The sequence below is a fragment of the Nerophis lumbriciformis genome, linkage group LG23 (genome assembly GCF_033978685.3).
Source record: "Nerophis lumbriciformis linkage group LG23, RoL_Nlum_v2.1, whole genome shotgun sequence".
In the NCBI taxonomy this organism is placed as follows: Eukaryota; Metazoa; Chordata; class Actinopteri; order Syngnathiformes; family Syngnathidae; genus Nerophis; species Nerophis lumbriciformis.
The window spans coordinates 42,751,320-42,764,882 of NC_084570.2; the positions used below are offsets into that span (position 1 = coordinate 42,751,320).

The following is a 13,563-nucleotide window of genomic DNA, read 5'->3' on the forward strand; positions in this document are numbered from 1 at the left end:
GCAAGGGCCATTTTGTTATTTTTCATTTCCAAAACAAAAACAACATAGATTTGTTTTAACCTTTAGGGCTCACCTCAAGTTTGGATATCAGTCATAAAAATCACTTTAATCTCTCCATCAACTTCAGATCGAGCTATCAATATAAAGTTAGTACATTTTTCAATGTTTTATGCCCTTTTTGTTCAAGAAAATCCTGTTTTTCATGGCAAAAACACAAAATATGTAATATTTCCCCCCAAAAAATATTTGATGTGAAGTACTTGGAGCCTTAAATCGATAAATATGTCATAACAACATTGATTTGGATACCTGACTATTTTTTGAGAAATGACAGTTTAGAAAAAAAAATCCCGCTAAAATTTTTACGAATCCAAAAGGGTCCCACTCATAAAAAATTTCAAATAAGTCATACATTATTTATTTGTTTTTACTTTAAACCCTTAAATATCTAGATCAACTTGAGATAAATCCCAATTTTTTTTTTGTTATTATTATTATTCTGGTTTGATTTCTTTTTGTCATGGAACACACAAATACAAAATGTTTTATATTTTCCTACTCAAAAATGACAAAGTGGAGTATTTGACATGAATCAATTGAAACCTTTAATAGGTCAATAATTTATAACAATATTGATTTTGATGCATTATTATATTTTAAGCAATGAGTTTAAAAAACAAATCCAATAATATCCTCAGGGATCCACAAGGGTCCCACTCATAAAATTCCAACCCTTAAATCTCTAGATCAACTTTAGATTTATCTGTCGAAGTTTGTTTTTTTTAAATGTTTTTTGTGTGTTTATTCCCTTTTTGTCATAGGAAACATAGTTTTTTGTGGCAAACACAAAATGTGCAATTTGAAATAATTGGAGCCTTAAATTGATAAATAATTCATAACAACATTGATTTTGATTCCTAATTTTTTTATTTTAGAAATGACAGATCAGGAAAAAAAAATACCACTAAAATTCTCAAGGACCCAAAAGGGTCCCACTCATAAAAATAAGTTATATTTTTTGTTTTGTTATAATATCTTATGTTATAGAACACTTTGTTTTTGTATGGCAAACATGCAAAATATGTAATATTTTCCCCCCAAAAAATTTCAAAGTGGAATATTTGACGTGAAGTGATTGGAGACTTTAATTGGTCAATAATGCATATGAACATTTGATTTTGATGCATTATTATTAGTAAATCAAATAACATTCTCAGGGATCCAAAAGGGTCCCACTCATAAAAGTCATAAACAAATGTTTTACTTTCAACCCTTAAATCTCTAAATAAACTTCAGATATATTCGGTGACTTAAAAGTTTTTTTTTGTGGGGGGGGGGGGGGGGGGGGGGGGGGGGTGTTATGTTTTAATGTTGTTGTTTTTTTGCTCGTCTTTTTCCCTTTTTTGTCATAGAAAACATGTTTTTTTCCAAAATGTGCAATATTTTCCACAAAAAATATTTCACAGTAGAATATTTGATTTGAAGTACTTGAAGCCTTAAATATGTCAATAATTCATAACAACATTGATAATATTTCATAATTAGAATTTTTATTTATTTATTTTTAGAAATTACAGTTTAGAAAAAACAATCCCACTATTATTCTCAGGGAGCCAAAAGGGTCCCACCCATAAAAGTCATAAAAACAATTGTTTTACTTTCAACCTTTAAATCTCTAAATAAACTTCAGATATATCCGTTGATTTTTTTATTTTTATTTTTTTTTTATATTTTAATGTTTTTTTTGCTTGTTTTTTCCCCCTTTTTTGGTCATGGTTGTTTTTTCCCCCACAACGTGCAATATTTTCCCCCAAAAATATTTCAAAGTGGAATATTTGATTTGAAGTAAATGGAGCCTTAAATATGTCAATAATTCATAATAGAGTCAACATTGCAACATATTCTTGTTACATTTCACCTTCTTTTATTTCACTTTTTGATGTTTTTATTTTTTGTATTAGTATTTTTAAATTGTACCACGGGTTGTACAAAAATGGCCCCCGGGCCGCACTTTGGACTCCCCTGATCGACAGTCTCCTTTACTATGACACACGCCCACTCGGGGTGGGTAAGGAGTAATAAAAGTGTCAATTGGAGCTGATGTCACTCTTCATCAAGTCAACATTCTTATGTTCACAGGTCCAAGCGTCGCCATGACAACCGAGTGAAGGTCACTGCGGTCGCCATGGCAACCAAATGTCACAAGGAATGATGCTGACATGGCTGTGTGTGGCGGGGGGCGTGGCCAATGCACGTGCATGCTCCTTATGGAGAAATGACATCACTGTGGCATGTCCAACAATGACATCATACCTGGTGGTGACGTCATCACTTGTGTTTTCAAGGTGGTCTGGTAATCATAATTGCCGGTTATGACGTCATCCCTCAGCAGTAAATGATCTCAGTGAAAGTCACGTGGTTCCTGTGCCTCAATATCATGCTGGTAAAAAAAAAAGATTGGACACTTGCCCCAGCAGGAGAATCTGGAGCATGACGTAATGCAGCCAAGCTCTCATTGGTCCGCTGCTCGGTGGCACGTGACGCTCCGGGGACCTGACGGAGGACTATGGGGGAGCACGGGTGCCCGGGTTAAGAACGGCACGAGTCGGAGCGCCTCCATTTGGACACCTGAACCGAGCCTCGCCGGTGGACTCTGGTGCGGGTCTCTGATTGTCGCTGGCGGGTCCGGTGCAGGCGCGAGCGCGGACGCAAGGTGAGGCGCGCGCAACACAACAACTCTTAAGTGTTTGGATTTCTGCCGACGGCGCGGGAAGAAAAAAAACCCCAAACATTCCGCAATGTTCTACTGGCATCTCGTGACATCGTTCGCTGACATTCATGAATATTCATGAGGACGACTTCATTATTTATTGACGACATTAAGTTAGCTTAGTGCTCGTGATGCGTTCGCGGACAGACTGGGTTGTTACCATGTTTTAAGGCGATTGTTTTCCTCTCCTAGAGAAAAAGTTGTTTACGTAATAACTCTGCGGCACTGTAGGTTTGGAGGTTTCCACGGTAACCAAAGTCCGACTGCTACGGCTCCGGGAAAGCGAAAGTATAAAGTCACGTTAACTCCATTAAAGCGACTAATCGGGTGTTGCCGCTCCCCCACCCCAATGATGACGTCACCTCCGTTTACAGTGCATCATGGGACGTGGCCTCTTTGTGCTCGGTGCCTTCCTGCTGACGTCATCGCTGCCACCAGGTCCGACATGACGTCACCAAGTGCAGGTGAGGTGGGGAATGCTGGCGTGTTCATGAGAGCGTGTGTGTGCGTGTGCGTGTGCGTGTGGCAGCAGGGGGCGCCGTGGAGTGTCCCGTGCAGTGCGTGTGCGAGACGCGACCGTGGTACACGCCTCAGTCCGTCTTTCAGCAGGCGGTGACCGTGGACTGTAACGAACTCCACTTCAACGACATTCCTGGGAACATCTCCTCCGACACGCAGGTAGGCACACGCGCGTGCGCGCACGCAATCACGCCTGCAGCCTGACGTGAACGTGTGCGTGTCAGGTGTTGCTGCTGCAGAGCAACAACATCTCGTCCGTCTCAAGGGAACTTGAACGCTTCACCAACCTGACGGAGCTGGACCTGTCCGAGAACCAGCTGACCCAGGTATCGTGCGCGCGCGCACGCACGCACGCACGTGGAGATCTGGAGGTGAAGGTGTATGTGTGTCAGGTGCGTGGCGTGGGGGCGTGGTCTCTGGTGACGCTGTACCTGGAGGAGAACCGCATCGAGGAGCTGGATGACGAGAGCCTGAAGAACTTGAGCAGACTGGAGGAACTCTACCTGAACCACAACCGAATCTCCTCCATCACGCCGGGCGCCTTTGTGGGCGTGGCCAACCTGCTGAGGTGCTCCTCCTCTCCGCAGCGGGCGTGGTCTCTCTTCCGCCCTCTGACGCCTCCCGTCTTCTCCCCCAAGGCTCCACCTCAACGCCAACCGGCTGGTGGCCGTGGACAGCCGCTGGTTCCAGTCTCTGCCCTCCCTGGAGATCCTGATGCTCGGGGACAACCCCATCCTGGGTCTGGAGGACAACAACTTCCTGCCCTTGTCCCGCCTCCATAGTCTGGTTCTGGCTGGGATGGGACTCACCTCCGTGCCCACCGCCGCCTTTGTGGGCTTGGACTACTTGGAGAGTCTGTCCCTGTGTGACAACCGCCTCAGGTGAGACTAAAACCTGGAACAGGAGTCCTTCCTGGTCCGCTTATTGATTGTCCACCTGTCCTCTGCTAGGTCTGTCCCCCAAGACGCTCTAAACCTGCTCCCCAACCTCAAGTTCTTGGACCTCAACCGGAACCCGATGGAAAGATTACAGCGAGGAGACTTTAAGGGCCTTCAGCATCTTGAGGAGCTCAGGTGACACATGGGCCCTTAAACAAGTCAATGTCCTACTGTCTCTAGTGCACCTGAACGCACCACAAACACTTCAATGTCCTACTCATTTCACAGACTGTGAAGTAACCATTGAGCTACTAAGTTGTTAGCTAACAATACTTCATAATGTACTTCAATGTCCTACTTTGTTGGGTGCACCTGAATGCACCACAGACGCTTCAATGTCCTACTCATTTCACAGACTGTGATGTAACCATTGAGCTACTAAGTTGTTAGCTACCAATACTTCATAATGTACTTCAATGTCCTACTTTGTTGGGTCCACCTGAATGCACCACAGACACTCCAATGTCTTACTCATTTCACAGTCTGTGAAATAACCATTGAGCTACTAAGTTGTTAGCTAGCAATACTTCATAATGTACTTCAATGTCCAACTTTGTTGGGTGCACCTGAACGCACCACATACACTTCAATGTCCTACTCATTTCACAGTCTGTGAAGTAACTATTGAGCTACTAAGTTGTTAGCTAGCAATACTTCATAATGTACTTCAATGTCCTACTTTGTTGGGTGCACCTGAACGCACCACATACACTTCAATGTCCTACTTATTTCACAGTCTGTGAAGTAACTATTGAGCTACTAAGTTGTTAGCTAGCAATACTTCATAATGTACTTCAATGTCCTACTTTGTTGGGTGTACCTGAATGCACCACAGACACTCCAATGTCTTACTCATTTCACAGTCTGTGAAATAACCATTGAGCTACTAAGTTGTTAGCTAGCAATACTTCATAATGTACTTCAATGTCCAACTTTGTTGGGTGCACCTGAATGCACCACAGACACTTCAATGTCCAACTCATTTCACAGTCTGTGAAGTAACCATTGAGCTACTAAGTTGTTCGCTCGCAATACTTCATAATGTACTTCAATGTCCAACTTTGTTGGGTGCATGTTCATGCACCACAGACACTTCAATGTCCTACTCATTTCACAGTCTGTAAAGTAACCATTGAGCTACTTAGTTGTTAGCTAGCAGTACTTCTTAATGTACATCAATGTCCTACTTTGTTGAGTGCACCTGAATTCACCACAGACGCTTCAATGTCCTACTCATTTCACAGTCTGTAAAGTAACCATTGAGCTACTTAGTTGTTAGCTAGCAGTACTTCTTAATGTACATCAATGTCCTACTTTGTTGAGTGCACCTGAATTCACCACAGACGCTTCAATGTCCTACTCATTTCACAGACTGTGATGGAACCATTGAGCTACTAAGTTGTTAGCTAGCAATACTTCATAATGTACTTCAATGTCCTACTTTGTTGGGTGCACCTGAATGCACCACAGACACTCCAATGTCTTACTCATTTCACAGTCTGTGAAATAACCATTGAGCTACTAAGTTGTTAGCTAGCAATACTTCATAATGTACTTCAATGTCCTACTTTGTTGGGTGCACCTGAGCGCACCACAGACACTTCAATGTCCTACTCATTTCACAGACTGTGAAGTAACCATTGAGCTACTAAGTTGCTAGCTAGTAATGCTTCATAATGTACTTTAACGTCCGACTTTGTTGAGTGCACCTGAACACACCACAGACGGTTCAATGTCCTACTCATTTCACAGACTGTGAAGTAACCATTGAGCTACTAAGTTGCTAGCTACCTATACTTCATATTGTACTTCAATTTACTACTGTCTCTAATGCACCTGAATGCACCAGAGACACTTCAATGTCCTACTCATTTCACGGACTGTGAAGTAACCATTGAGCTACTAAGTTGCTAGCTAGCAATACTTCATATTCATACTATTATGTTGGATCCACTTTGGACTGGACTTTCACAATATTATGTCAGACCCACTCGACATCCATTGCATTCGGTCTCCCCTAGAGGGGGGGGGGGTTACCCACATATGCGGTGCGGTCCTCTCCAAGGTTTCTCATAGTCATTCACATCGACGTCCCACTGGGGTGAGTTTTTCCTTGCCCTTATGTGGGCTTTGTACCGAGGATGTCCTTGTGGCTTGTGCAGCCCTTTAAGACACTTGTGATTTAGGGCTATATAAATAAACATTGATTGATTGATTGATTTATATTGTATTTCAATGTTCTACTGTGTTGAGTGCACCCGAACGCACCACATAACTTTTTTCAGTGGCCTATTTATTTCACAGACTGTGAAGCAACCATTGACCTACCAAGTTGCTAGCTCCCAATATTTCATAATGTAATTCAATGTCCTACTGTCTTCAGTGCACTTGAAGGCACAACAGATACTTCAATGTCCTCCTCATTTCACAGACTGTGAAGGAAACTTTGAGCTACCAAGTTGCTAGCATAGAGATTAATTTGTGTCTCTATTACGAAAGCTTTTTTGACACCGAAATTATTCAACTGAATTTGTTATTTGTCTGAATTTTGTGAATTGAATTTTTTTTACATCAAATTATGCTGACAATTTAATTAGAGTTTTAAAAAATTCAGTGTAAAAAAAGTTCAATGTGAAAAAATTCAGTGTATAAAAATTAATTGTATAAAAATTCAGTGTTTTTAAATTGAGTGTATAAAAATTGCAGTGGAAAATCTTCAGTGTTTTAAATTTCAGTGTTTAAAAATTCAGTGCAAAGAAATCAGTGTGAAAAAAGTCAGTGCAAAAATTCAGTGATTAAAAATTCAGTGTAAAACAAAATTCAGTGTAAAACAATTCAGGGTATACAAATTCAGTGAAAAAAATCTGGGTGAAAAAATTCAGTGATTAAAAAATCAGTGTTTAGAAATTCAGTGTAAAAGAAAATTTGGTGTATAAAAAATTCAGTGTACAAAAATTCAGTGTAAAACAATTCAGGGTATAAAAATTCAGTGTAAAAAAAATCAGTGCTGAAAAATTCGCTGCTTAAAAAAGCAGGACTGACTTCCGGCAAAATAAGACTGAAGCAATCGATTATGTCTCAGAAGCAGCCAATGAGGTGTCAAGTTTGAGGTCAGTTAACTGGTCTCCCTGGGCATAATACAACATAATGAACATTCCAATGGTTGGAATCTGCACTTTTGAGTGACATACGAAGCTTTGCTTCATGCAGACCGGCACGAACAGAGTGGGCGGGGCTTGTTTAAGGAGCAGCGAGTGTTTGAAGGAGGCAGAATTCTGCAGCAAAGTTCTGCAAAACAGTGATATTCTATCCAATTTGTTGATGTTTTTTACCCTTTGTCTTTATATTTCACAGTGGGTGTTGCATCTTTGTTGCTTTGTCAAACAAAATTGTCTTTCTGAGATTTTATTGAAAAGAAAAGCAAGTATGGAAGAAATGCGTGCTGAGGAAGGAGCGCTTGGCTCTTTTTACACAGACTACAAAGTTGGAGGAAGTAGGTTGAGTTTGGAGAGCACATGACACAACAACAGGGAAGTAAGTACCAACCGTTAAGACAATGGTGCACTGTTAACTGGAATGAAGATGTCGAGCAACGAGAAGGGAGAGGAGATACTTTCACAGACATACAAAGGTACATAATGTAGATGTTTCCCTTCAAACTTGACACCTCATTGGCTGCTTCTGAGACAGGATAGATTGCTTCAGTCTCAATTTACCAGAAGTGAGTCTTGCTTTTTGAAGCACTGAATTTTTTTACACTGAATTTTTATGTATTGATTTTTTTTACACTGAATTTTGAACCACTGAATTTTTTACATGGAATTTGTAACCACTGATTTTTTTACACTGAACATTTATTTACACACTGAATTTTTATACACTACATTTTTTTTCACTTAATTTTCATACAGTGCATTTTAAAACACTGACTTTTTTAACACCAAGTTTTTATACACTGGTTTTTTTACACTGAATTTGTAACCACTGAATTGTTTTACACTGAACATTTACACACGAAATTTTTATACAGTAAATTTTTTTACACTGAATTTTAAAACACTGACTTTTTAAACACCAAATTTTTAACCACTGATTTTTTTTACACTGAACTTTTAAACACTGAACTTTTAAACACAAACTTTTTTTACACTGAATTTTAAAACACAGACTTTTTAAACACCAAATTTTTAACCACTGATTTTTTTACACTGACTTTTTAAACACTGAATTTTTAACCACTGAATTTTTTCCATGGAAATTTTAAACACTGAATATTTTTACACTGAACATTTACACACATAATTTTTATACACTAAATTTTTAAACTTAATTTCCATACACTGAATTTTAAAACACAGTCTATCAATAAGGTACTATCTATCTATCTATCTATCTATCTATCTATCTGTGTTGGCCCTGTGATGAGGTGGCGACTTGTCCAGGGTGTACCCCGCCTACCGCCCGAATGCAGCTGAGATAGCCTCCAGCGACCCCCCGCGATCCCGAAAGGGACGAGCGGTAAAAAATGGATAAACACTGAATTTATAACCACTTAATTCTTATACACCAATTTTTTTATACATTGAATTTTTAACCACTTAATTTTTTACAATGAACTTTTAAACACAGAAACATTTTTTTACACTGAAATTTTTTACATTGAAATTTTAACCACTGTATTTTTATACACTATTTTTTTTTTTTTACGTATAATTTTTAACCACTGAATTTTTTTCTACTCTAAAATTGTAAACACTGAATATTTATACACTATTTTTTTTTTACACTGAATATTTTGACACTTAATTTTTATACACTGAATTTTAAAACACAACATTACTAAACACATAATTGTCAGCTTTATTTGTTGTAAAAAAAAGTTCTGTTAAGAAAATTAAAACGCAAATACATTTTTCTTCCGCTTATCCGAGATCAGGTCACGGGGGCAGCAGACTAAGCAGACAAAAAAATTCAGTGTCAAAAAAACCGCTTTGGTAATAAAAGCACAAATGTACCTCCATAGCTCTCACTAATTGTGTGTGTGTGTCAGTGTGAACAACATGGACGCTCTTGTGCTGGTGGAAGCTGAGACTTTCCAGAACCTTCCTGGCCTTGTCAAGGTGGACCTGAGCAACAACGCCATCTTGTCTCACCTGCACGCTCGCGCCTTCAGGTGAGTTGGTGGCGACCATTTGACACATCAAACCCGACACTGATCCACATGCTTCCCCCCCTCAGGGGCGTGTCTTCCCTGCGCACGCTCCTCCTCCACAACAGCAGGCTCCGCCTCCTGTCAGGTGACCTGCTGGAGACCCTCCCCTCCCTGGAGGAGCTGTCCTTGTACTCGGACCCGCTGCGGTGCGACTGCCTCTCCGGGTGGGCTCGTCACCTGGGTAACGAGTCGCACGTCAGACTGCTGGAGTCCTCCTCCACGCGCTGCTCGTCCCCGCCCAGCCTGATTGGACGAGAGCTGCGGGAGGTGGCGGCGGTGGCAGGAGGGGGCGGGGCCGACGCCTGCCTGCCGCTCATCGACGTCGATTCGTTCGTGTCGGAGCTAAACGCCAGCACGGGGGAGACCATGACGCTGAAATGTAGCGCTGACGCTGACCCCGCCCCTCAGTTTTATTGGGTGACGCCCACTGGAGACAAGGTGGGCGGGGCCACGCATGTGTCACACAAATGTGAACACAAACAAAGTAACGCTTTTCTCCCTTGCCCAGGTGAGCCCGGAGGCCTCACCAATCACATCCGAGGAGGGGCGGACCCCAGACAGGAAGTACCAGGTGACACATCTGGGCACGCTGGTGATGCAACATGTGGCGCCGTCAGACGCAGGTGAGCACCAAGAGGCGGGCGGCGTCCTGCGCTTGTCGCCATAAATGGGCTAACTAGCTTGTGACGCTCGCGCAGGCGCGTACACCTGTGTGGCGTGGAACGTGGCGGGGGCGGACACAAAGAGCGTGACCGTGTCGGTGGACGCTCCCGGTTCGCCGCGGCTCCCCGGTAGGGGGCGAGGCGAGGCAAGGGGCTCCTGCGCTCTGCTGGTTACGGCCAAGGTAGCGTTAGCGTGTGCTAGCGTGTGTTAGCCGTTTAGCTCATGTGCTGACATCACGTGCAGGCAGTGAACGTGCACTCGATGGTGCTGGCGTGGACCTTCGATCCTTGGGGAGGCGGAGCTTCCACCCCGCAGGACACGCCTCTTCCTTTGCCACGCTGGAGCAGCGCCGCCGTGCACATCAACAACGCTCACATCAGCTACACCGCCAAGGTGACCTTTAGCATTAGCATTAGCATTCTGCAGGACAAAAAGTCAAACGTGGTTTTGTCCGGCAGGTTCCCGTCGACGTGCAGGAGTACAACCTGACTCACCTACTTCCTGCCAGCGACTACCACGTCTGCCTCACCGTCGTCGCCGCCCCCTCCTCCCTTGGCCACACCTCCTGCCTCAACGTCACCACCAAGGGGGCGGGCTTCACTGTGGCGCCAGTGCCGTCCCGGCGCAGCGGCGTGGCGCTGGCGGCCGCCACGGGCTCCGTATTCGCCGTGTCCATCATGGCGCTGCTGGTCTTCTACATGGGGCGCCGCCGCATGTCGTTCGCCCCCTCGCTGAAGAAGTACATGCAGCACGCCGCCGCCGCCATCCCGCTGCACGAGTACCCGCCCCTCATCACGCTGTGGGAGGGCGAGAGCGACAAAGACAAAGAGGGCAGGGCGCCGACAGGAAGCCACATTGACACCACCAAGACGTACACGTGGTGAAAACCTTGTCACGTTGTTGTTAGCATTATCTCAGACCTGGAGGGGGGGCTATTGCATGTTTGCACTCCTTTTTTGGACTTTTGTAGGTCAAACACGGTCGAGCACCGAGTTGTACACGTGATGACGAGGATGAAGAAGAAGAGCGTGAACGTCAACAAAGCTGCAAAGGTTGGCATCACGTGATTAAGCAGCGCCTCTTGTGGTCACCCGGGGCAACAGCAGTCGTCTTTTTGTACAAAGTTTATATATTTGTATTTAAGTTGCACATTTATGAAGATGATTGCTAGAAGACACAATAAATATGAACACTGAACACATGAATATATTCGTCTATCACAGGGGTCGGCAACCCGCGGCTCCGGAGCCGCATGCGGCTCTTTGATCACTCTGATGCGGCTCAGCTGCATACTTGTCGACCCCCCCCAGAAGAGTTGGGGCTGCATGGGATTCTGGGTATTTGTTCTGTTGTGTTTATGTTGTGTTACGGTGCGGATGTTCTCCCGAAATGTGTTTGTCATTCTTGTTTGGTGTGGATTCACAGTGTGGCGCATTATTAATAAGAGTGTTAAAGTTTTTTTTATACCGCCACCGTCAGTGTAACCTGTGTGGTTTTTGACCAAGTATGCCTTGGTGTCACTTATGTGAGCAAGCAGAAGCCCCATACAACATTTGACTGGCGCGGCACGCTGGTTGTAGTGGGTGCTAAATGCTGTGCCATCACGTCACGTTAGAGAGAACAGTTGACCTGACGTGAGAACAGTTGACCTGAAATTCGCAGTCTGCCGGAAAAATCGGGGGGGGTTGACAAGTATGACGCTTTTAAGCAACATTCATATAAAACCACCCGCTTTGTGCTATGTATAAACTAAGGGTCTCAGACACGCGGCCCACACCTCAATATGAAAATGTAATGTTAGTGTGGCCCGCGTGTCTGAAACCCTTAGTTTATACATAGCACAAAGCAAAAAAAATATTTTGTATGCAGTGTTATTTCATTTAAAATTTCAAAAGATTTTTGTGGCTCCCATTGTTTTCTTTAATTTTTGAAACTGGTCAAAATGGCTCTTTGACTGGTAAAGGTTGCCGACCCCTGGTCTATCAGATCAAAAGTAAACCCATTGGAACAAAACCACTGCAGAACAGTGACACCCAGTGGGCATACGCTGTAATGACTTCCGGGCACCCGAAAGTGTTTCTGTCATAAAAATATTACAAATAAGTATTTTTTTTCCAACGCTTAAATCTTTAGATCAACTTAAAAAATCTATCTGTGAATATAAAGTTAATTTTTTCTCTGTTTTATGCTCTTTTTGTCAAAGAAAACATATAAGTGTTAAAAATAGGTCATTTTATTTGATTTGCTTTCAATGCTTAAATCTATAGATCAACTCACATCTATCTGTTGTTATACATACAAAAATATGCCCTTTTTGTCAAAGAAAACCCTTTTTTTTAAATAAATGACAAAAGACACAAAACATGCAATATTCCCCCCCCCCCAAAAAAAAATATTTTAAAGTGGAATATTTGAAGTAATTGGAAAATACGTCATAACATAAGTGTTAAAACAAATCATAACAACTTTGTTTTTTATTCTTTATTTTTATTTTTATGCAATGACAGTTAAAAAAAAATCCACAAAAATTCTTAGGAATCCAAAAGGGTCCCACTCATAAAAGTGTTAAAAATAAATCATTTTATTTTTTTTACTTTCAACGCTTAAATCTCTAGATCAACTTAAAATCTGTCTGTCGATATGAAGTAAAAATGTTTCTATGTTGTATGCTCTTTTTTCGTCAAAGAAAAAATAAGTGTCAAAAATAGGTCATTTTGTTTAATTTACTTTAAACGCTTAAATCTTTAGATCAACTCACATCTATCTGTGGATATAAAATAAAAAATATCTATCTGTGTTGGCCCTGTGATGAAGTGGCGACTTGTCCAGGGTGTACCCTGCCTTATGCCCAAATGCAGCAAGATAGGCTCCAGCACCCCCCGCGACCCCGAAAGGGAAAAGCGGTAGATGGATGGATGTTTATACCCTTTTTGTCAAACAAAACCCAGTTTTTTTAATGACAAAAGACACAAAATATGCAATATTATCCCCCCCTCCCCAAAATATTGTAAAGTGGAATGTTTGAAATAATTGGAGCCCAAAATAGGTCAATAATTCATAACAACATTGTTTTTATTCACTATATTTCTTTATTATTATTTTTTCCTCATCATTTTTATGACAGTCAAAAAAATGCACTAAAATTCGTAAGAATCCAAAAGTGTCCCATGTTAAAAATAGGTCATTTTATTTAATTTGCTTTCAACATCTCTGGATCAACTTCACAACTATCTGTGGATATAAAACAAAACCCTTTTTTTTAAATGACAAAAGACACAAAATATGCAATATTTCCCCCCAAAAATAGTTTTAAGTGGAATATTTGATGTAAACTAACTGGAGCCTAAAATAGGTCAATAATTCAATGATTTTGATTGATTTATTATTTTTTAAGCAATGACAGTTAAAAAAAATCTCACCAACATTATTGGGTATCCAAAAGGGTCCCACTTTTAAAAGTG

The 13,563-nt window shown here is 41.9% G+C and overlaps 1 protein-coding gene across 3 annotated transcripts; it reads left to right on the forward strand.

Annotated features, from left to right (window-relative positions):
* The first annotated feature begins 2,369 nt into the window (after window positions 1-2,369).
* On the forward strand, window positions 2,370-11,818 carry LOC133622645 (leucine-rich repeat neuronal protein 3). Of its 3 annotated transcripts, XM_061985478.2 has the most exons (13): window positions 2,372-2,713; window positions 3,145-3,208; window positions 3,300-3,448; window positions 3,514-3,615; window positions 3,682-3,857; window positions 3,928-4,170; window positions 4,240-4,362; window positions 9,278-9,400; window positions 9,466-9,877; window positions 9,948-10,062; window positions 10,138-10,283; window positions 10,346-10,495; window positions 10,561-11,816. In XM_061985478.2, exons 2-13 carry the CDS (start codon window positions 3,151-3,153, stop codon window positions 10,984-10,986), a joined length of 2,223 nt encoding a protein of 740 aa, XP_061841462.2. In that variant the 5' UTR covers window positions 2,372-2,713; window positions 3,145-3,150; the 3' UTR covers window positions 10,987-11,816. The 3 variants fall into 3 exon arrangements, with proteins under 3 accessions (XP_072772025.1, XP_072772024.1, XP_061841462.2); XM_072915924.1 differs by having other exon boundaries at window positions 2,370-2,713; window positions 3,303-3,448; window positions 3,514-3,857; window positions 10,561-11,818; XM_072915923.1 differs by having other exon boundaries at window positions 2,370-2,713; window positions 3,514-3,857; window positions 10,561-11,817.
* The last annotated feature ends 1,745 nt before the right edge of the window (window positions 11,819-13,563 follow it).